The 24828-nt window shown below is 41.8% G+C and overlaps 1 protein-coding gene across 1 annotated transcript; it reads left to right on the top strand.

The window, feature by feature from the left end:
• Window positions 1-387: 387 nt before the first annotated feature.
• Window positions 388-24625, top strand: ppp1r16a (protein phosphatase 1, regulatory subunit 16A). The gene is made up of 11 exons (XM_033638142.2): window positions 388-514; window positions 14605-15768; window positions 16400-16470; window positions 19215-19360; window positions 19702-19805; window positions 21109-21233; window positions 21319-21444; window positions 21532-21607; window positions 21837-21966; window positions 22066-22228; window positions 22315-24625. The coding sequence occupies exons 2-11, from the start codon at window positions 15522-15524 to the stop codon at window positions 22852-22854; spliced, it is 1728 nt and encodes a 575-aa protein (XP_033494033.1). The 5' UTR covers window positions 388-514; window positions 14605-15521; the 3' UTR covers window positions 22855-24625.
• Window positions 24626-24828: the final 203 nt, after the last annotated feature.

Here is a 24828-nt window from a genome sequence, read left to right on the forward strand (position 1 = left end):
TGATCACACAACACATTAACATAGATATGAAAGCGGCAGTAAGACACACTGTTGGTGAAATATACTGTATATATGCCTAAAATTATGTGTGTGCGTGTGCTTCATGCTGGGGCCCCTCATAATAGCATGCACTGGGGCCCATTGTAACTACTTTACGCCACTGGGAGAAGTGCTTGGATTTTAACAAATTTGGGACCAAAATTTAGAAGAAAAATATCTATTAAGTGCATAAGAAGTCTTAAATCTTTAACTTCAACTTGTGAAAAATTGGAGCAAAAATAAAAAGTGTATAAAATGTGTGTGCAGTGTAATTTAAAAGCACCATAAAAACAAGCTGGAGACCTGCACTTTATCGCCGCCTGGTGGAGCGTGTCCTGCGGGAGGAGAGGGCGCAGGTCCGGTTGTTATGGTGAAGCATTTCCCCTGAGGGGTGGAGGAGCAGGAGCAGGGACAGGAGCAGCAGCTGATTCAGTTACACAGCCGCAGGAGCTACTACTGTCACTCAGCCCAACAGGTAGGCTGTCACCACCTTGTTTTGTCATTTTAATAAGTCGCTGTTTCACACCCTGCTCAGGTTAAAGTGTCTCAGTCGGACTGAATTAGTATTAAAGCGACGGTAACATTTAATTCACTGTAACACCAGCTCGACTAACTGCCGTGCTGCTGAATATTAAGCTAACCTGAGGCTAAGGTAACGTTAGCATGACACAACATCACTAGTAGCCGACTTTATCGCTACGCCACAAGTTTCCTCGACATTTCGTAACAGGTAAGAGTGTACCGTGTGAGGATAAACCCGCCGGTGTTGACTTTATCTCCACCTGGACGCGATGAATGAAGCCAGGTAGTTTAAATGAAGTGCTTACGTTACCTGTCAGACTAGCCACCTGTTGAGCCTGTCTGCGGACCGCTAGGTAGGTTAGCTAATCTGCTGCTCACTGTTAATCCTGCACAGTATGGGACAACACAGCAGGCGCTTCCGTTGGGGCTGGTAAAGCTTTTTATTGCACATTTATGTTATGTATAATTATATCAAACCGTTAAAGTGAACATTTACAGGCAGTTTTACTAATTAATATCTAATCTAATGTATCACAGCCTCGATATAAAGCAACAAGTGCAAAGTCTGTTCACTATCATGCACATAGGTTGACATTAATCTACATTATGACTTTTATATTACAAGCTGCAGATCACAGTTCAGTGTCAAACCTAGGTATCTTGTTATATTGATTTATAATGTTAGATAGGTGGGAAAATGATACAAACAGTAGCATGTAGTTCACATAAAGAGATTTTCCAGCATGATCACTGGATTGGATTGCATTAGATTACACAGCTCATCATGGTCTTGTGCCAAGTCATGGTGCTGTAGAGCCGAAACAACTAGTTGATTAATGGAGTAGTTATTTAACAGAATATTAGTCAGCAAATATGTTGATAAGTAGGGAAGTGTATGCACTTGAGAAATAATTATCCTAATTATCTCAGGATTAAAGTTGTCATGGAAAAAAACTGTGCCCCCATTTTTTAGTCAACAAGAATATTCTGTCAGAATTATATATGTAAAAAAGTTTCCATTAAAAATTTCAGCTTTATTTTTCTGATCTAATGAGATAATAATCTTGTCAATTAAAAAAAAACGATAATTTACAAGATTTTTATCTTGTTTATTCAGAAATATGTTTCGTGATTCCAAGATAGTGATCCTGTTAATTAAGAAAAATGAGCCAAATTTAAAACTCTCAATTCTAAATAATAATCTTGATAATTAAAAGAACAGGGCAATTATGTACGTTGTATCCATCCCATGCAGGTGAACTAAAGCTGGGGCGGGATCACAGAGATGCAGAGAACCTGTTCTACATCTACCTTTTTTTTAATCATTATTATTATTGTTATTATTACTTTTATTTCTTATATTATGAATAATGTGCTCTTTAATATACTTTTACAATCTTGTCATCTGTTATGGTATGTGCAAGCGACTATGTGTCATGGTATAGGCTGCTGTCGACTCTTTTTTTTTTTTAAGGAAACAATAAAAAATTGAAAAGAAAAACAGGTCAATTCGGGGTGCCCAGTAGCTCAATGGGTAGAGCAGAGGCCCCATGCACTAAGGCACTGTCCTTGCTGCTGTGGCCCGCAGGGTTCGACTTCAGCCCGCACCCCTTTGCTGCATGTCTTCCCTCCTCTCTCGCTCCTTCACGTCTGTTCTGTCCTTTGTAGTAAAGGCATAAAGATGCAAAAAAAATCATATAAAAAGAAAGCAAAACAGGGCATTGTTATTCTTAAGTGAATGCATTATGCTTATATAGATGTATGATTTATAATTTCAGTCATTTATCCACCAAAAATCATTCTCTGATTATGTGAAGATTTGTCGCTTTTCTTTGTCATTTGGGACAGTAAACTCAGTACCTATGGGTTAGTTAAGCGACTGATCAAGAAAATATGTAGCAAATAAACTGATAATGAAATGAAGTAGGTGCAAGCTGAATATTCTAGAGCAGTGGTTCTCAAATGGTGTGCCATCATGCCAGTCCAGGTGTGCTGTGGGATTTTATGATACCCACACATCAGTATGTTGTGCACACCCATTTCCTAAGGAAGGGAAAAGTCTTGCTAAATTTTTATTTTATTTTATTTTATTAGATTAAACCTTTACGGGGAACCTATTTGTCGCTGTTTGCGCGTGGAAATTATAAGTGCGTGACACATCAAAAACCCTGATTGTCAGCCAGTGTGAGGGATGATAACAGTTAAAAGGAGAAAGCTGTGAGTGGGACAATGGATCGCTTTATTGTACGGAGCAAGTTAAAACAAAAAGCACCAGTGAAGACGTCCGTAGACAGTATCATCAAAGCTACCTGTCTTATTTTTTTTATAATTTTATTGTCTTATGTTGTGATAAAAGTGATAACACATGTTATAGAAGCTGTTGTTCACAGATATAAATACAGATGTGCCTTGAGATTTCGGCTCGCCCTTTGGTTTGTCTCGGGCTCAGAAAGTTTGAAGACCACTGTTCTTGAGAGATGTTATTAAAAGGGGAAAAAAAATAATTGATTTTTGTGTTGGTGTTTGTTTTTTAGGGGTCACCGAGATCAATATTATATAGATGCTCTTGACAATAATACAATACTTGCTGATATCACAAAGTCTGCCACAATATGATTTGATTCAATTCAGGGGCCTGCGATCGATATGAGACGATATCAGTTAATGTCTGTGTCTTTTTCTTGGCGGCTTATCTGGTGAGTGCTAAGCATCTAGCACTGTTTGAAAGTTTAGGAAAGAGGTATACTTTGATGACGATGGGGACACAGACATGCCTTGGGAATTTCAAAATAAAGGATGGCTACGTATCACTGATTTCACTTTGCATTAATAATATTGTATTATTAAACGTTGAATTGATATATCAATCCAGATTGATGTTTTGTTACACCGCTATTGTTTTCCCTCTGATGATCACTGATGTACTGTTGTTTACTGACAATTGGGCTGACCGATGCTCCAACATTGACTTATTAACCTCAATTAAAAAAACTCAGAGTCATCTAATCTTGTTGCACCAGCCTTGCCGGTCTTGCTCACAAGTATTTCCACGTGTGGTCAAAGTACTTCTTCCACAGCGTTTCCTTGGTATGTGTAGACAAATATTTGCACGTTTCACAATATGGACCAAGATTAGCTTGGAGGCCCCTTGATACACAGCATGACAGCACACACACAGTCTTAAAAGTTCTAGAAGGAAATCTTAAAAAGGTTAGATTACATTTAGCTCTGTACCTCTACGGTAATGGACTGTCACCTTTTATGATCTTGCAATCAATTTAGATCCAAGGTGTGCATCATCCACTGCAACGACAATAGGTTATCTCAGCTCAACAATCACTTTATTAGATACTGTAGGAGGACAAAGACCTGGACCCAGTGTGTACCTTGAGTTAATCATTATAAAAAGATTTCCTTGTCATCCTAATATAGTTTCTTTTTCTTCATGATAAGATAAATCCAACAAGTCAAATGACCTAAGCAGTTCTTTAAAGGTCAGGCTGTATTTGCTAAGGTTTGGCTCTCTGTTACATTCCTTCGCTCGTGCATGAACTCCCCCTTGTTTTTCTTTGTCTTTTCTTACTGGGGCATTTCTTCACTGTCACGTGTGCATGTTTGAATGTGAGACATTCTGCAGGCGGATGCCATATACATCATCTTATCCTGTTGGCACCATTTAAAGACTTTTTATCCCTATTTTCTCTCCGCCTCTGTGCCTGACACAACCCTACTTCCTGCTCAGGAGCAGTCAGAGCAGTTAGCGTAGGCTAGTCCGTCTGTCTCCTCCCCATCCTTCCTCTTCCTCCTCGTACGCTCCTCTATCTCCTTCACATTCTTTCCTCCACATCCTCTGGCCATCTCGTGCCATATCCTGTTCTCCAGAAAAAGCAGCGACTCTTTGTCTGTTTGTCAACATATCTCCAAAATGTCCATCTCCATCATACATGTGCACTCTTTCTGTTTTTCCCATGGCCCCTTGCTCCCTCCCTACTCTGTCTACTCTGTGGCATTACTGGGATTGCTGAGTGATTACATGGAGCAGCTCAAACCATTACACATGACAGGACTTAATGTGCCCACCTCTTCTCAAGTAGATCTCCCCTCCCACTCTCTTTGAGTTATTTGTGTTGCCTTCTTCCCATGAGGGCTGCAACTAATGTGCAGATTATATTCTTGACCCACTGATTAACAGTTTGGTCTATGGACTTTTTTATACTTTTGGGTAGAAAACGCACATGTCACTTACATGAAACCAAACGGCTCTGAGCAAACACTGCCTCAATTGTTTAGTTTTTAGCCACCTAAAAAAGACTCAACTAAACTATCAAAAATGTGCACTATATTTAGAATATTTAAACCACTTAACCTTGCCGTCAGACAGCCATTTCTGGATAGAAACCTGAAGCAGTTATCTCAAAGCTACCCAGAGTCCTTTGACAAAAACAGTAATTTTACTTCACAGTACATTGGAGTTGCTGGTCCACTGCTGCCTCACTGTGGTAGTGTGTAAGTCAAAGCGGAGATAATACTCTGAATATAGCGTACACTTAACCTGATAGATTTTTTTTATGTCGGTATTTTTGGTGACTAAAATGTGTTTTGCTGCGGCCCCCGTCCACAGCAGTACATTGCTTTGCTTCAGTGCTAGTAGATTTGGTTAATTAAAGATGTTAGCTACTTTTACACTGCCTCTCTTAGGCGGGAATTTCACACCGTTATTCAGCCGAACTGTGCTGCGTGTAAGGAGAATGGGTGGACAGAGTTGTCTCGCCTCTGAGCTAGGAACAGAGGTAGTGACAGCACCAAAATGATGAATGGTACAGCCGTCAGGATATGGAGATGGAGATTTAAAAGGTAGCTGTTAGCAGTTAGCAGCTAACTCAAAGTAGAACAGCAACCGAAAATGTCCGCAAATTGGAAAAACAATGAGGTCTGGGTGCTCCTTACCCTTGGAGCAGAGGCCAAGATCAGCCGCCATATAACAGAGAAGGTAAATGATTGATATTGCCATGTCATGCCGTTGTTGTTGTTAAGAAAGCACTACCGAGGCCAGTGCTTTTGCGTTATGTGTCGTGTTCCTCTTTTGATTCTGATGCCAAGATGCAGTTTATAATCAGACACTGGAGTGGCATGTTGCCGGTGCTGTTTGGTTCTGTGTAAAAATACAAAGGAGGCATAAAGAAGGGACTTCAGAGTGGCTTTGTAGTGCCATCTCCAGCACATAAAATAAGCACAGCAAGAATGTCACATAGGTTGAACCATTGTGTTTAACTTCATATCCTTAAACATTAACATTTACAGCTGAAAATGACAATAGAAATACACAAGTTTGCCTGTTTCACATATTCAGATCAGTTGCCAGTGGTCTACCTGGAAGTGACCCTTGTTGTTAGCGTGACATCATGGGGATTAGGTCTATACAATGTAAAGTGGTGAAAATAGTAAAGAAATGCCCATCGCAGTTTGCTCGAGCCCAAGGTGTCACCTTCAAATGCATCTGATCAAATCATTGACAAACCATTTCAGCTCTGCTTCCTTTATAAATCCATTTAAGTTGCACAGTAAGAGATGAAAACAAGCTTCCTGAATATTAGGCAGGCAGTTTAGGTCATTTGGCACTGGTTCAGATACCAGGCAGGATCGTTCCCGAATCATCAAGCCGCATTGACTCAGCATTGTTTGTTTCAATCAACATGCAGGTCCTGCAGGTCACATCAAACCACACACTGAGCTTGCGGTTGTACACAACAGCTGAGCAATGTCATTCCATGATGGTTAACATGAATGAAGCACATGTTTGCCTATTTCCAGTACAGTGTGTGTGTGTGTGTGTGTTCTGTTATGGTCATCAAAGTTCAGTCACAAGCTTTTACACTCAGGTACCACCCACTTGATGAATGTATGTGCTTCAGTTTGTGTGTGTGTTCAAACTGGTCTATTCATTCCAGCTGTTGAATGAAAGTTTGTGTTCCTCAGCAGCTGTAGACAGCCCTTCCTGTTAGATCATTAGGCGGAAAAAGTCGACAAATGTCAGCCTGATGCAGGGGACATGTTTCCAAATACACAAAATGTTCAGCTCAGTGTACAAGTGCTGCCGTGACAGAGTTTTTACAATACCAGTGATCTCACCTCGTCTTTTCCCGTCCGTCTGGGCACTGCCTGACTCAGAGAATCACAAGGCTCTTACACAGTTTAGCCACCAACAAATTCCCCATTCTGCATTTGTGAAGGGCTTAATTTACAAGGAACAAAACTAACTGAGACTAATGAAATGCTGGTGTAGGTGGCTGCATCCACTGATGGCAGACCACAAGTTCGTAGTCGACCTGTTGGGGTACAGATAAGAGCTAAAGTTGCAGGACACAGACAGAAGAATGAGGTAAGATCACAACGTGTCAGAGAAGATTTTTTTCCCCAATAACTTTCAGCTAAAGTAACCTTTTGTTATCTTTATATGTGGGAATATAAATAGGTGTGGTAGGTCAGTTAGTCCATCAATAATAAACTGAAGTATTGTTGCTTTTGTTGGTGTAGAAAAGACATTATGACCTAATTTGTGATGGGTTTCTTCTGGTTTGCTTGTTGAGTATTTACAGCAGATTTAGAAATGAAACTGACTTCAAAATCTGCAAGTTGATTTATTTTTTAAACACTGTTGCGCCAGAAATATTAAAGTAACATTGTGTCACATACCTTTGGTCACAACCATGGCAAATGTACCCAGAAATGCCAGAAGCTGTTTATCGTTCACTCTCCCTACTAGTTTCCTGCTGGTAGGTGAGGAAGAGTAGGCTGATTAGTGTCAGACAGCAGGCTGAGACTGACTGAGCTGCTAGTCCGTCAGACCAAAGACAGCAATCTCATGCTGAGAGGATCTCAAAGCTTTTTTCCAACACACCCTAGCTTTCAATTTGTTTAGTAACATCCAAACTCCAACTCCAACTCCACGAGGCTATTTCCAGACTTGCCGCCACTTTGACGCTCTAAAGCATGCTGAATCGAAAGGTTAAAATAAAAACACATGGCACTTTTGATGCAAACACTTGAGCTAAGTATTGGTTTACGCAGATGGAGCCCAGGAGGAGCGGTGACTGACATATTTGTACAACAAGGCTCCTACGCACAGCAAGAGTGTGTAACAGGTATCACAGATACAATTTGGTGGTGAAATTCTGGGTTGCAGCCTGTTACATCTCATGGTAGTCGAGTCCTGTTTCAGATATTTCAAGGGAAAAAATAGCAGATGTATATTTATTTGACTCTGTACTATAGCGTGTGAAAGCAGAGCTGGTGTCCATGATGATGATGATGCCTGGATTGCAGGATTGGGTGGACCCGATAGTTAAACAGCAATTAAGCATGTTTATGTAGGACCTGTGTTCTTGTTGGGACCTGATGTGCCTTTCATGTGCCTGGACTAGCCAGTGAACATCATACTGTCTAAGCCTCCGCCTCAGCTTCATTCCCCTGATACCCAGCACTGATTGGCTTTGGCTGAGATTTGAGTTGTTTGGCTTGCTCTGCCAAGACGGCTAATCAGGAAACATTGTCCTGTGCCCTGAGTGGTGTGTGTGTGTGTGTGTGTGTGTGTGTGTGCGTGCGTGCGTGTGTGTGTGTGTGTGTTTGGAAATCTATCATGAGTAGGAGAATGAGAGTATCTGTGCAAGGGTGGCCTGTATGTAATCATGCATGTCTCATAACAGCTTTTATACCTTTTTAAATCTCATGGTGTGCAACGAGTAAGCCTAATTAGTATTGTCACTTACCTAACCAGTGACCCATCAAATTATTTTATGGACCCACATTCTGCGAAGGTCATTGCTTGTCTAATGTACCGGCATATCAACAGATACAATCTCACTTAGCTGGCTGACTCAGCCTCTGTGAGGTCATTATGGTCTTTGAAGAAATACATAAATGAGTCTATGACTTTTAAAGGCAGAATAGGGTTTGTACTAGGGATAGACCAATATGGATTTTTTAGGGCCGATGCCGATACCGATTTTTTTCCATCACCCTTAGCCGATGACCGATTATGGACTGCCGATTTTCTTGAGCCGATATTTGGGGCCGATACTGCTTTTGCTCCCTCAATTTACATCAAAAAAATGACACAATGATAACAAATATTACAGGTCTCAAGTTTAAAATAAGAAACATTTATTGAACAGTAAAAAATACTAAAACAAGATGGAAAGTTGAGGTAGAACAGGTAGAATATTATTATTATTATACATTCAAATAAAAAAAAGAGTTCAGTGCTCTTAAATCTTCCAGTAATGTCTTTATATAACAAATATTTAAGCTGGAGCATAAATAAAACAACAACTACTGTACACAGTAGGATTCGCTGCATGTGCGCTGCAGGGTCTTCCGGCAACACAGAGCTGCCCGTGGATGCCTGTCTGTAAATCATGCCAGGGAAAAATAAATCTGCGAACCCATGCGTGTATCGGCCGATGCCGATACAAGTAAAAAACTCAAATATCGGCCCAATATATCGGCCGGCCGATGTATCAGTCTATCCTTAGTTTGTATGGGTGCTGGAAATCCTTTAACACTTTGAATGTGGTGTTTTCAAGTTTTGAAAAGTGCTTGGATTTTGAAGCTAGTGCTTGACTTTGGTAATGAATCACTACCTGACTGAATACTTTGTCTTTAGATGAATAAAAAATAGAAGTTGTAGAGAGCCTAATTGCTTTTGCCTTTTGCTTGACATTATGCGCTTGTGTGATCGGCCAATCTTTTTTGATGTGTGCCCTCTGATGAAAGAGTGGGAGGCTTACATATGATAACGCCAGGAGATAACCCTTATGAGTCGTGTTGAAAACAAAAAATACATATCATGGCACAAAAGATTGTTTATAGCACAACACATCTGATTTAATGTCATGAAGACGTGAAGTAAACAGTGTAGTATCAATACAGTATGTACTGTATATAAATATATGTAATGTACCACAGCTGCAAGGTGCTGGAAAAGCTTTAAAATGCACCTTGAAAATGCTTGAATTGAACTTTGGAAAATGTGTAGAAACCCTGGCAGATGCTTGAGTTCTTGATGACATGTTTGCTAGTCGAGTGAATCTACGCTGAGATTGTTTTTGAGAGATTATATTTGGACCAAAGCAAATTGTCAGATAGAAAACATCTGTGTTGGTTTGCTGCTGTCCCATCCTGAAGCTTTCTACATATGTAAATAATGTTTCACCAACCAAAGCTTCCCTTTTTATTCCTGTTTTGAAGACACACTAAAAAGTCTGTGATCCAACATTACACACCTCTTGCAGTCAGGTGAGGCAGACTGTTTTGGGTCAGGGTGGCAACCATAGACTGTAAAAAGGCCATGGCAACACAGTAAACCGGTTTAATTGTCACAATCACATGATCAGTGCTTGGGACTAAAAGAAAAATAGATGGACATAATAAGACACACATTAGATGTTTGCTCAGCATGTGACCCACACTGTGGTCTCCAAGCTCCTCAAAACATTAACATGAGTTTATTTTGGATTTAGCACACAGAAATCTCATTTACCTCTGACAGAACATTATTGATTTACAATGAAGGCAGCCTTCATTGTCACAATGCTTGGTAATATTACATATCAAAGTAAGTAGGGGTGTGCCATATCGCATTGTTCACGATAATACCAGTAAAACTCATATTGTGATACTTGCAATATGAGTTATGGCTGAAAGCAAAATTATTACAGACTCTGCGGTGGTTCCAAAAAGAGGAGAAGCTTCAGTAGTTTGAAAAAAATGTGGCGTCCTGAATGTTTTATGAACAGCCCCGGACATCTCAGACTCTTTTTGCGACTTACCGCTCAGGGAACTCATTCAGTGGCTCCTCCGGCAGCAGCATCTGTGTCGTCAAGTGATTTTGTCATAAATCTTTGGTAATGTAAATCTACATGATGCTCACAGCTCGACAAAAAATGACATATATGTGAATGTGCAACAGTTATCGTATCATAACAGCCTGTCACAGGTTACAGGGCGATGATTAGAGGAGAAATGGCAGAGCATAAAGGTCCAGGTGGAAAAAAAAACTACAAAAGAAGGAAATCACCTGTTGATTTATATAGATTCCAGGGTACATTTGTTGTATTTGGGAGCTGTTTAAATGTGTGATTTGTGGTAGATTTTATTTTGTTGGACTATTAATATTGTATACAGTATCTGAATCTGAATGAGTTACTGTTGTTGTTCACAACTTAAAGAAATGAGAGATCATTTTTGTTTAGTTTTTACTGACTATTTGAAGGCAAACACTGCATATAAAACTATATCATTTATTTTGTTGCAATTCTGTTTTCTTACAATTTGTCACATCACATCATCGAGAGTATCATAATCGCAAAAATACCCTGAAATATTGTAATATCATTTTAGGGCCATATCGCCCACCCCTTAAAGTAAGGTAATTATGCAGATCAGGCATGCTATGTCAGTGGAAGGCCGTTAAACTAGAGGCCTGTATGTTTAAAATTCCTTTCCCTCAGATGAGCACTGTCATCAAATTGAAGCTGAAAGAACATCTAACACTGCTTGGTTGTTGTAGCCTGTTCATGGATTCCAGTCAAACAATAAAATGAACTTTGGAAGAGTCTTGTTTGCAAAAATGTAAACATTTACTGAATCTTGAATCTCTCGCAGCAGATGAATCAAGCGTCCGTATTGCTCCATGCAGATGGACCAGTCTGTGTTTTTGGTGTTTATGTCTGGGTTGTTTGGAAGCTGTTTTAATCTTTAATCAATCAAATTTTTGTTACACCAGTTAAGTCTGAGTCATCTGAAATATGAGTCAAATGCAGCTTTATGGGAATTAATTCTTTAGAAAATGAGTTTCCTTTGTGAACCACACAATACTAACAGTTAAGATTGGGATCTTTATTCCACTGATCTTTCAGATTGTGTCTGGCTTTATCCCACTAATACAGCTGTTAAGTTCCTGCAGGGATTTTGCCGTTTCTCCAATCCTTTCACATTTAAAGCCCCTTAAAATGCCACAGAACATGTTCCATTTTTCATTTGTTAACTCTGGTTGAAACCAAAAATGGGTAAGGCTACTGACTCTATATGGCCTAGCCTTATTTGTTCCTTAAGAGTTTGTTTGTTTCCTGTCATCCTGCCTTTTAACGGAACATGGACTTTGGACACCATGGCTTTTTTCCCTGCAGGAGGAAGACAGGTTGAAGTAAGCGTCCTCATGGATCACTGGCATTATAAGTGAACCTAACATTCTTCATCCATGTCTCGATCCTATGCTTTCCAAGTCCATGTTCATGTGTGTATTGTTTGAATGAATGATCCGTGTCATGGCCTGCAGTCTATGAGAGAGAGTTAAGCTTATTGCTTCAAGCTAAGGAAATCCTCACATTGTAGCTTGTGACAAAGGGTAAGAGGTTAGGTAACCTAAAAATAGTAGGAATGCAAAGTAAAGGAACAAATGACAAAAGTCTGTCTGTCCTCAGGACAAGAACTATAGAAATTTTAGTTCACAACGGAAATTGGCCGAATGGAAACTGTGACTGGTAGGTCTCCATATATATATGTTGAAGTACAGATATAGCCCGCTATCCCTGATATACTTTGTAATAATTACAAATACTGTTAGTTATGCTGATGTTACAGTAATACTATTTTTAACTACTGACCTTATTCATGGTGAAAAACTCCTCTACTAATGCTTTAGGTATCAATTCTAAGGCATCATTAAGTTATTTAGTTCATGAGGTCATCAACCACACATCCTCTTGAAAACCCTGCAGAGTATCTGGACTAAAATGAATTCATTAACAACTTACTGTAGACTAAAGCCCTGTTTCCACCAAACACTATGCTACCTTTGGAACCAAAAGTAACCCTTCAGACGTGGTACCTAGATCCTAGGCCTGTTAAGCATTTCCACCGCAAACAGTACTCTTAAATGTGGGCGGGGTTGTTGTCACTCACCGCTCCGCCCAGCACTGACAGTATTTCCTCATAGAAGGACGTTTGCACCTCGTTTATCGTCCACACAATGTGGTTGTGTGGTTTGTGCATTCAGTCCTTCTCAGGCAAGCTCAGCCGGCTGGAGCCCACAGGAGTGATGCTCTGCTATGCTTTTTTTTCTCCAAGTGAGGACTAGATATACGCGGTACACATCATGTGGTCGATATTAATATATATACATATTTTAAATTTAAGGTGTGCTGATGGATTCATGTCATCAACTCATGCGTTGAGTAACATTACAAGTAAACGTTCCACCTTAAAAGTTGCCGGCAGTCAGCCCAGTGAATAAGTTATTTTTACTCAGACTACAGCTTCTGTGAGAGGCAGCAAAACATCCTTTCATTTTATAGTTACACACTATTAATGTATGTAAAACTCTCCACGGTATGAACAGTGGTTACATGAGCCTCAAAACCAGCCACAACTCAGCCCTGAGCAGAGCGACCGTCCTCTATTGACCAATCACCGGACTGCAGTGTTCACAGCTCCACCTTTTAGTACCAGAGCTGTGTGCTAGGTACCCCAACAGAGGGGGGACCAAAAATGGGGACGGTACGGAACGGTTCCATTGGTACCATCCACAACTTCTTGCAGTGGAAATGGAAAAAATGCACACGAAACTGAACAGTACTGCTCAGTGGAAACGGGGCTTTAATGTCTTAATAGACACAATGAATTCCACAAACATGATATGAATAGATTTACAGCTGCATTATTACCAAACAGAAAGTATGAAGACCACCCAGAGGGAATTTTCACAACCAGGCAACCCCAAAGTGTCTTTTTAATCACGGTTTATCTAAAAACAAACATTTGAAAAATGGAGAAAATCTTTGAGGTCATAGGCGACTGTGTTTAACAACAGCAAAACATCCATTTACAAACTTTCACGCAACAGGTGCAGTATAATCCAAGTCTCATTCATCCAGTTGTATGCTCAGTAATCCCAAAAGCAGACAGCCCTGTCTGACCATTATGTGACAGTGGTGTTTTAAAGGGTTCATACGGATTCACCAAAGTCACACAATAGCACAAACGAACCAACTGCCTGAGTCTGGCTTTGAAGAGGGCATAGATAAGTTTCCCTTTGAGTTCAGTTTCCCTGTCTGTTTGGGAAGTACTGAGCATGTAACTGGATTAATAAGACTCGGATTATACTGCACGAGTTGTCAGAGTTTGTAAAGCAAAGTTTTGATATAGTTTAGCAGTTGTTAAACGGGGTCGCCTATGACTGCAATCCATTCAGGAGTTTCTCCGTTTTTAGATTCTTAGTGCACCAGAGGCATGTGAGAAGGAAAAGTAATTGATATACAAATGGTCACTGGGGGGATGAAGTATTCCTTTAAAGCTTTAAACCTGTTTCTTTCACTTCTTTGGGATATAAACCAAAGAAGAACCCTATAACTGCGACCTGAATCATCCTGCATCTGTTTGCCGTGTAATCAGCTGATTTAAGGAGCGCTGTGGTCTACCCACCTCCCACCTTCTCAGGAAGTTGGCCGCTTGCTGTAGTGGCTCTGTGGCTCAGGACTACTGTCTTGTCAGTCACTCTCTCTATCTCACTGAGTGCCTCTAGTTGACCTTCCTCTCAGCGCTCACAGGCCCAGGCCTAAATTATAAATGAGTAGCCTGGAAAGAGCCGAGCGTGCGTGAGCCATGTAACTCACCTGGGAAGTTAACGAAAGGTAATGAGAGCGATCGTGCTGACCGAGGTTGCCAGGGTTAGTACTTGCACTGAAACACATCACATTCCAGCTATTTAACCACTTCTCCACTACATCCCTACCTCACTCTTGTCTCGTTTGTATGCCAGTGGCAGCAAAGTGTGTGTTGGGCTGCAGGGTGTGTCAGTCATTAATGAAAAGAGTCCCACCGTCTCAGGTTTCCTTCGGGAGAGGAGTGGGAGAGGAGGGCGTAGGGAGAAGGAGCTCAGGGGTTAAAGATAACAGGATTAGGAGGGCAGCTTGCGTACATTATACTGTAACACAGCACTCACATTTTCTCTACCTGCTTTCTTTTCTCCTCTCTCCCTGCCTACAGTTGCAGACAGAAGACAATGCGGGACAAATCATTGAAACCTTGGTTCCCAGCTCATGGCCTTTGAAGACCTGCCAAAAAGTGCACCAGCAACAACAAGTTGACTTTGCAACAGTCTCCACTCAGCATCATGGGATACCTGAATCCTGTCACTGCATTAACTAAAGTAGGCCTTGTGTGAATCTTGCAGGTGCCCCTTTTTATTGTTGCCTAAACTCCCCAGTTCTTCCAACCTTGCGGATTTGTCATTTACTGCCATCATATTCTCACCATGGATTCTCAAAGACTTGCCCCTCTGTTGGATTCAAGTCGTGGCCACAGTCACTACCACTTTGGATTCGAGGCTCAGATGGAGCATACAACCTGGAGAATAGTTTGACTCTGCACTTCTAGCTCCATCTTTGCATTCTCTGTCTCTTTCCATCAGTGGCCAAGTTACCAACAGTTGATATGGATGGGAGGACTGACAGTTGGTTACAAAGCACAGCTTGGATGATAAGGTTTTGGACATCTTTCTCTCTCATTTTTTCCATGGCGCGATAAGAGTCTGTCATCTGAAAGATGGGAAAGAGACATTGCAACCATTTTCTGTGTTGCTTACTCATGAAATCATGGAGATATCCATCACCTGATTGCACAACTTAAGTTCTTTTGTTTCATCATACTTTGGATATCGTTGTTGCTTGCTTGATTTTTTTTTCCAGATATTTACGTATAAACTGCAGCACCTGTCTGTGCTCTCCCATAGGCCCTAACGTAGGCCTGTTTGGCCTTACAGAGGGGCCTTTTAAAGAGGCACAAGGAGGTATAAGAGACATTTGGAAACCTGAAACTTTTATTTAATATCTTTTTGGACTAAAAGAAACAAAGAGGAACAGAGAAGCGAAGCCATCGGAGACAGGTCGTAGTGTTGTTGAGGCATGGCAGCAGAGCACAGCGAGCTGTTGGCTGAGATGGCCACAGTCGGACGTCTGAGTGCCACCGAGCGCCTGAAGCACGCCCAGAAGCGGCGCGCTCAGCAGCTGAAGGCATGGGCGCAGATGGAGAAGGATGCAGCACGAGGGTCAAGGGCCAAAGCAGACAAGAAGAAGGCACGCACCACCAAAGTGACATTCCCCAAAGCCGTCACCCTGCTAGATGCAGCGGCACGCAATGACCTGGAGGAGGGTAGGTCGAAACATACACTCACAGAGAAGTCATCTTAGGGAGCCTCAAATGTTATTGAATGAAGAGCTTTAATGCTACTCTTTATTAAATAAGAAGTAAATCAGTCAAGATTTAGTATGTGAGGGAACTCAAGACAGGATGGCAAGTGATTTCAGACTATTCTATACATGACTAATCCAAGACTTTCCTGCTTAAACCAATCAAAATCCTATAACCTGTGACAACTGCTCCATTCTAGAAGGCAGGGGACACTGACCTCTGCATTTGGCTTGATGTTGGCCTTCCTGAGACATAAGCACTTAGTAGTCGGTGGCATGGTGCTCCTTAAAATACGATTCAAAGGAATTGATTCATGCATAATTTATATTGGATACGTCACAGTTTAATTGTAGTAGTAAGAAAGGCATCATGTTTTCAATGGTGTTATTGTCAGCTGCAGGTTCGAGGCTAATTATAGTCGCAGATCTTGTAAGTTCATTGTTAACAAATGCAAGCTGAATGGGTATCATTTCTTATTTCTATTTAGGGCAGGCAGATATGTGCCAAGTGTTATGATGTATATGTGGAAAGGACTTTGCACGGGTGTTCAGTCATAATGCTGCGTGTGTGTGTATGCTTGTGCTTCTAATAGTGAGGGAGCTGCTTAACAATGGTGTCAGCCCAGATCTGGTCAACGAGGATGGACTAACAGCCCTACATCAGGTACACACACACACACACACACACACACACACTTTCACACAAACCCAGTTGTGAGATTCACCAGTGCAGTAACAAGGACATGATCCCTCACTGGCCTCCCACCAGCAAACACTGCCAATTGTGTTCACTCTAATTCACAGCTAAGCCAGTGATACAGTGACAGGGGATCAAAATTTCAAAGGAGTTCCTGCAGATCCTCTAAATGTATTAAAAAAACATTGAATTAATCAGTCTAAAGGTAAGGCCTTTATGGACCTTTCACTATCCTCTGTCCCTTTGTGATGGTCCGACAAGCTGTCAGAGTAAGCATGGAGCCCACACTGTAACTAACTGCACTCCCTGAAGAAATATTATCATATTTTTTGAAAAATGAAAGAGTGATTCCAGAGAGAAGCAGACAGAGGGGTCTACAGTCTGTGTTTGAAGGATATATCCAGGATGTCAAACTGACTCAGCAGCAACAACAGGTTAAAAAGACAAAGATAGTTAGAAGCTAAAGCCGAACTATAGGCTACAGATCACAGTGTAAAAGTGAACCACCACATCACTGCTGATCGCCACACAAGACAATGAATATAAAGGGAAACTTTGCTGATACTGAACCAGCTGTGTGGCATCGCAGTGTGTGCAGATGAAGGTTCCTGTACAGCAGGGTCGGTCTTTGTTTCATTGTTATAACAATTAAAAAGCAAAAGCAGCATGTGTATACATTCAGTGGGCTATATCTTCAGTAGCTAGCTAGCTAACCCTACACTTTTCAGGGTCTGATTTTGGTTTTGAAACAGGGAAGAAACGTATATCTTTTTCCAACCTCTCCAGGTAACGAGTATCATTAATACACGACGTGCCCCAGGCACAACATTTAGCTCCAAATCCACAAAACCAGCCTGAAAATGAAGGAAATCTGAAACGACTGCATTAGAGTCAATGGAGCACAGTTGTGTCTGAGCCGGCCCAATACTATGTTACGATTGGCCAGTCTGCGTCCAGGGCAGGACTTAGCAACGGTCAATTGCTTTAAAATGTCTTACATCTATTTTTTAAAAGTCTTTAAAATGTAAAGACATTTGAATAAGGACGTAATAAATCTTTTTTTCTGACTTTGCATTGTAAAATCTCAAAATAATAGGTAACATTTATTTTTTTTAATAATAATTTACCGAATGTCTCTCATGTTAACGTCACGTTGATCAGAACAGCTGAACCAACAACACTCATCTTCTGTTTCTGACCCGGATGTTCAGAGCAGAGGATCCGCTGTCTGCTTACTAACTGTCACTATACCATAGACGACATAGTTAAGTCCAAATTTAACTAAAATTCATCATTTAACTGAGATTTCGCAACATGGCTGAAACCGATTCGTGGCTTGGTGTATTCTATACAAAACGTTTTTCAAACTTGGCACGGTTAGAGAGTAGAGACAGTGGAATCCCACAAGCATAGTGAGAAACAAAGAAAGAACGAATGAGAGCTGCTGCTCAGAGGGCAGAGAGGAATTAAGGGTTTATTTCGACCAAACCTGTGTTGGTGATCGTTGTGTAAAGACTCACCAAAACAGGTTTGCTAAGTTTGATTTTGCCTCTGTTGAGTTTGACTGAAGTGTGTTTTGCAATGAGTTAAAAAGGCAGTTAAGCTAGTCTTAGTTCAGAGAAGGACAGACACTTGAATTCAGAAGGTGTGTGGTTGTATTTGTCTGTTGAATAAGGAAAATGGGAGCAAGAATATTTCCTTTGTGAGTTTATTTTGGTGGTGTATTAGACTGAAAATGCAAAAGAGAGCTTGTGGAACGTGGCAAACTCACCGGCTGTTAGGGTGTTGGTGGCTGGCTGGAAAAGGTTATTACATCGCCCAACCCTATCCTGGACATACACTCTGCCAGCCTTCAGGCCATTTAAGTGGCTGGCTGTTAAACATACAGGTACCCACTCCCACAGCAGCTTACACAAGCAGAGCCTCGCAGTAGAGGGGATGAGGATACCTAAACCAGGGGTCCTCGAAGGAGTTCCAGTTTTACACCAATGCATTGTGACTGCCTTCAAGGAGGCAGGTCACCTTTTGTGAGTGTGTTTATGTCGTGTGCGGTCACAGCTCTGAGCTCACTAAGTACTGTTTGCCCTTATTTTGTCTGAACCGCACCTTATCTTAAGTGAGTTTACATGAACACACTGATTCATTCCCACCGTTTAAGTGTGAGGGCTGGTGTGTTGAGGAGTGAGGGCAACTTGCTCAGGCTTACATTCCTTTCTCGAACAGTTGCAGTCGGATTTAGAAGAAGCCATCGTGTGATTCGTGTTTTGTCTGTCAGGACCTTGAAACACACAAATCCAAAGCTACACACAGATCTACACAATTCAGATAGGCACTTTCTCTCCCTTTCTGTTTTGCTTTCTGTGTCGTTATTTCTCTTTATAAGTGGACTCATACACATGCTGCTATAAATTCACGAGAGGGGCGTTTGTGAGCACAGAGAAGTCTTTATAAAAGCAGTCGACTCTGCTCTCCCCCTTGGAAAACTTGGTGTTTACACAGCAGAGAGCTGGGCCATGCATGCAAATGTTTTCTGTTACTCAAGCCAGGATATTAGTCGCCATAAATAATGATGATGTATCTGTTTCTCTTTATGCTCCTTTGCCTGTAGTATATGTTTTCTATCATTGTCTATGCCTGTTTTGTGCCCTCTTAGTCCTTCCCTTTGCATTCATATGTCTAAGCATTTATCTACATCTGCCCTCTCCTCTCAGTGCTGCATTGATGACTTTGTGGAGATAGTGCAGTGCCTGCTGGACGCTGGTGCCTGTGTGAATGCCTGTGACAGCGAGCTGTGGACACCGCTGCATGCTGCTGCCACCTGTGGACACACTGGGTTGGTGCAGCTCCTCGTTCAGGCGTGAGTTTTACCATGAATTCCGGCCCCACATGTATGCATCCTTTCTAACATAGAAAGTTTTTCCACAAAAAATGTAGCAAAAAAGTGTAGAAATGAATAAGCTGTGTTTTTGTAATGACCAAAGTATAAACAGACTCAGACTCTTCTTGGCAAGAGACTAGTTTACATAGACGATACAAATATGGCTGCAGCTTGACTCTCAGAACACTTTGCAAGTGTGTGAATATTCCTGAATGGCTGAGTACATCAGGGTGTGTCACCGTGTGGCACTCTAATCCACTTGTTTTTGCATATGGGTGCATGTGTGCTTGTTTTATACCTGTGTGTGCGCATGCTTCTAGTGGGGCTGACCTGCTGGCTGTTAATGCGGATGGCAACATGCCCTATGACCTCTGTGAGGATGAGGCCACCCTTGAGCTGCTGGAGATGGTTATGGCTGAACAGGGTCAGTAAGATGAGTCAAATCTAACCTGTTACTGGATTTTTGGAGATTGTTGTTTCTTTAATAGCCTTTATTTGAGCATTTATGAAGTCTTACACTTTAAAAAAGGGGGAGGAAAATAGGATGACTTCAGTATTTTTCAACATGGACTTTATGTCCCATGTTTTTGTGTCTAAGTGACTAATGGGAATAACCATTTTTGAAAGTGGCCCAGTACTGAGCGAGAAGGCTTCTGCAGACAGTGGCGAAACAGGCCTTGGGACATGTGCACGGTTGATTTAACCACTCTGGGCATGTTTGCACCCTCAGTGTTAGTCCACTAAAAGTGATTGTTATTTGGAAAGGATCCCTATAAAGACATACCTTTATGGGTGTGGACAGTCAGGTGATACTTCAGGTGTTGCTTTTGTGTGAATCGTTTCCACAAGTTGAACAACCAAACCAAAGTTACGTATCAGATTTGATTCGTCTGCGAATCTTCTACCACAAACCGAACAACCAAATTGTTTCTCCCCCGTGTGGACAGTGAAGTATCGTTTCACTTCTCCCTTGGATGTAAATCCTTTACCCCACACTGAACAACTAAATGGTTTCTTCCCCGTGTGAACAATCAGGTGATGTAAGATCATCTTTGTTTAACCAGAAACAGCCCCAAAATCACTGTCGCCAAGCCCACCGGACTTCATTTAATTCAGCAGTAATTTTATCACTGTAAAATACACTTCATTTGAAGTCGACAAATAAAATAAAACCAACAAAACTGTCTTGTTTCACCTTTCCACTGTTCCTATCATCACCAACTCTTGTTGGTAGAAAAACACCCATAGCTCACCCAGTTAGATGTGAAAATATGCTGGCTCTCTACACGCTGAAATGACTGTTTATTTAAATGGATTCTAGTGGCTTCGACAAGTGTGATTTTAGGGCTGTTTTCGGTTAAAGAAAAAGGATCTTATTCTCTAACAAAAGGTCTATCGCTATAGGGATCCTTTACATTAAATTGTCAGACACCTAGAATAATAATCTGAGCCTGTCAGTGGCAAAAACAAGCACTTCTAGTGGACGTAAACTGAAGGTGCACACATGCCCTCTCGGTCAATACTGGGCCAATTTCAAAAGCTGTTGTTACCCTTTAAGACATCTCCCTCATCTGTCTGTCACATTGGAAATCCTGTGCCACACACTAATGACCAGTCCCAAACCAAAGCTAAAACAAATGTCTGACAGCTGTTCACTCGGGCTCTTACTGTCTGTGTGCTAACAGGTGTCACTGGCTCCGTCCCCGTGTGTGTTTGTGTGTGTGTAGGGATAACTCAGGACCGTATAGATGAATGTCGAGGGGCTAAAGAGGTGGCCATGCTGGCTGACATTCGGGCTCTGGTTCAGAGCGGAGCAGACTTGAATGCACAGGACGCTAATGGCACAACACTGGTAAGAAAGAGGGACGTGTATTGCATTCATAAAGAATATTTAGATGAATTAAATTAGAAATTAAAATTAAATACTTCTCTCCCAGCTCCATATAGCGTCTGCTAACGGCTACGTGTCTGTGGCGGAACTGTTGCTCGAGCACAGAGCTCAGGTGGAGGTGAAGGACTCTGATGGCTGGACGCCGCTACACGCCGCCTCCTGCTGGGGACAAGTAAGTGCTGCATACAAACCAAAACATTAGAACCTTCCACTTTTCTTAAATGACCCATTAAAAGGTATGTTTGTTTTTGTTCCATAGATCCAAATGGTGGAACTGTTGGTGGCCCATGGAGCCAGTTTAAACGCCAAGTCCGTCCTGGAGGAGACGCCCCTGGGTAAGACCATAAAGCCTATTTGGTTTTTTATTGCCTCATAGCAAAGTTATGTAAACAACAGTACCTTTCACCTTAAATGATGTTATGCTAACCCTCTGCCTCAAGTGTAATTACAGCATGTGTTAAAATAGGAACTAATTATCTTGACCCATTTAGTAAATCTTAATTACAGCTTTCTCGTCAGCATCTTTCCTTTCTTACCTTTCAGTGTCTAACTTTTCTTTTTCAGATGTCTGTATGGATGAAGAGGTCAGAGCCAAACTGATGGACCTGAAGCACAAACATGATGCCATCATGAAGAGCCAGGACCGGCAGAAGGGCACACTGCAAAGACGAGCCTCTAGTACTGGCAGCAGAGGGTGAGAGGCGACGTCAGACCAGAGGGTGAAAAACACACACATGAAGACTGGAGTACTTTAGTGCTTTACTGTTCCCCTGTCTCTCATTTGCCTATACAGTAAGGTGGTGCGTCGTGTCAGTGTGAATGAGCGCTCCAGTCTGTACCGACGGGAGCACCACAAAGAGGCCATGGTGTGGCAGGAGCGCGGCCGACAGCCAGAGCCACAGGACGATGATGAGGACAGACAAACAGACAATGAGCTGCACCAGCATGCCACCATGGTGAGCGAGCTCAGCGTTGTCTCCTCATTACTGTTTTTTGTTACATTTTGAGTTGAAGCTGATTCAACTGCTGTGTTTTGTTTCAGGTTGCTGGAGGTGGAGCCACGTCACGTTTAGAGGAACTGGAGGCTGCAGACAGGAAAATCATGTCCAGCCTAGGTAACGGAGGGACCCCTGTTTCTCTGGCCTCCTCTGTGCCTGGTGAGCTGTGGAGTGGTGGAGGTCTAATGGAGCGCAGCGCCTCCTACCAGCTCAGCCCTGCATCAGGAGCAGGGTTAGGGTCTGGGTCTGCGGAGGGAGAGGGGGCAGACAGTATGACTCGGGAGAAATCACACCACACCCTGGCTGACCTTAAACGCCAGAGGGCAGCTGCCAAGCTCAATAAGTACCCAGCGCCTCCCCCACCGCTGCCCCCTCCCTTAGAGGAGGAGCCCTCTGTCGCAGCGGTCGAGGTGACACCCACTCAAGCCCAGCCAGAGCTCCAAATCACCCCCGGTGCAGAGGAGGTAGCTTCCCCGAGCCAGGTGTACTTCACCCCAGCCAGCGGAGACCCCCCGCTGTTGAAACTCATAGCACCTGAGGAGGACCAGTCTAACAATAAGGAGCCTTGCTGTGGACTCATGTAGACAGCCTGACACACACACACACACACACACACACACACTGCCTACAGAGTAGAGAAGCTGAGCATTTTACACTCCAAAGTGGCAAAATCTTTTCAAATCAGACATGCTTGAATTGAATCATTGAAGACTGCAAGGCCACCTGCCAATGAGGGTTTGATCTACACTGCATCTCAGTGAGCTGAAGTGCAATCTTTGTGCGTCTTTGCATATCTTTTTTTCAAATCAATACAATACAGGCCTTTGCACACAAAGTCCATTTTTTTGGATGCACCTTGCACACTGATTCTGATGCCTTTTATCATTCTATTCGTTGTGAAAATTCGCAATACATGACAACAGAGACTCATTTCCTCCTTTGCCTATCTCCACTGGAGTCACCTATCTGACCGTCACCACTCCCTCCCTGTCTTTCATTTGGCACCGCAGCTGCATGAAGGGGCGGAACTGTCCTCCACATTCTGTGTGCCGTCCACACCCTCCTCCTCTTCATCGTCACCCCCTGAATATTATGACCTGAGCTGTTGAACACGACTCATCTGAGTTATGAAATGATTGTGTGCGCCCTGTTCCTCTGTCTTGTTGCAGCTGTGTCCCGCTGCCACGGACAAAAGTTTCGGCCCCAGTGTGCAAACATAATTGACACACTGTGAAGTTGCATTTATTTTTAGACGTGTGACAATTTTGGACAAAAAAAAAAAACGACTCGGTGTGCAAAGGCCTTTCACTAAAGGTCCTGGATCTGTTGGATGTCAGGTGTCCATCTAGTGACTCAGATCTAAAGATTCCAGTTTTGCAAGATTTACTTTCCTGAATCTTTGTTCTTTACTTAATTTATCTCTCGTTCTAAAACTCAGCTGTTGATGGACATTTCATTGAAAAGCCTTAGAATCATGTAAAAGTTGAATGATCCAGGTGAAGCTGAATGAAATAGCAGTTCAGGATGATTTGTTTTAAATTAAGAATGAGGTTCAAGTTCTGTTTCCTTTTCTGAGTGCTATGAGGGGTACGTGATCTACATTTACACACACTTACATTATAAGCCAGAGGTTTTGTGTTGGTTGGGAGATTGCTTGGTCATGATATTTTCAGTTTAGCTACTCTGGATTTACATTTACACAAAGATGAGAACAAGGACTGTTTCCTCACTTCATTTTTTTTCTTCTTCTTGAACAGAAAGTACACTGCAATTTTTTTTGTTACTTTTCCAATGCACAGAAAAGCCTACATTTCAATATTGTAATGGTGCAATTTGTAAATTAAGTGTTTGTCTCTAAAAGACTATGAGATCATCTATATTTAAATCAGCTGATAATTTACCTAGCCCATCATTATCACTTCTATATTTCTATTTTTTTGTCAGTATTTCTATTTTTCTACCCTCTGAAATGAATCACATCACTTATTCTATCTGATCCTGAATATGGTTGACGGTGTACAGTTCAGTTTTTAAAGATAAAAGCGTGAAGGCAAGATATTTATCAAAGATGATACATAGTTTTGATGTAAAACCAAGTAAGCTTGTCATATGATATTTTGTCAAAGGTTAGTGCCTTCTTTAGGTGGCAGATTTGATATAGGTTTGCAATGCTTGCACAAAGTCCCACATGTAAGTTTGGTGAGCAGTGGGATAAAATGATCCATTAGACATGGACTCCAGCATGATGTGCTGTCAGTGCACTCTAATTTCTGTACTGCATTTCAGTTTTGTTAGTGATTTTTACTGAGCCCTGTTTAGAAAAACAAAACATAAAAAACATTATGTTTTCACAAATGATTTTTGTATTCATTTTTTATGCAAGTGGATTTATTAAATGTCTTCTGGTATCATAACTGCTAAGCCCCGTTTCCACTGAGCAGTACGGTACAGTTCAGTGAGCTTTTTTCTGTCTCCACTGTGAAAAGTTGTGGATGGTACCAATGAACCGTTCCATACTGTCCCCATTTTTGGTCCCCCCTCTGTTGGGGTACCTAGCA

This window comes from Epinephelus lanceolatus, chromosome 20, assembly GCF_041903045.1.
Source record: "Epinephelus lanceolatus isolate andai-2023 chromosome 20, ASM4190304v1, whole genome shotgun sequence".
Taxonomy (NCBI): domain Eukaryota; kingdom Metazoa; phylum Chordata; class Actinopteri; order Perciformes; family Serranidae; genus Epinephelus; species Epinephelus lanceolatus.

What these genes read in the sequence shown, in the direction of transcription:
- ppp1r16a (XM_033638142.2), top strand. Translation starts at nt 15,522, where the DNA reads ATGGCAGCAGAGCACAGCGAGCTGTTGGCTGAGATGGCCACAGTCGGA. An exon ending in ACGCAATGACCTGGAGGAGG is followed by an intron (nt 15,769 to 16,399) that starts GTAGGTCGAAAC and finishes TGCTTCTAATAG; the next exon opens with TGAGGGAGCTGCTTAACAAT. An exon ending in GATGGTTATGGCTGAACAGG is followed by an intron (nt 19,806 to 21,108) that starts GTCAGTAAGATG and finishes GTGTGTGTGTAG; the next exon opens with GGATAACTCAGGACCGTATA.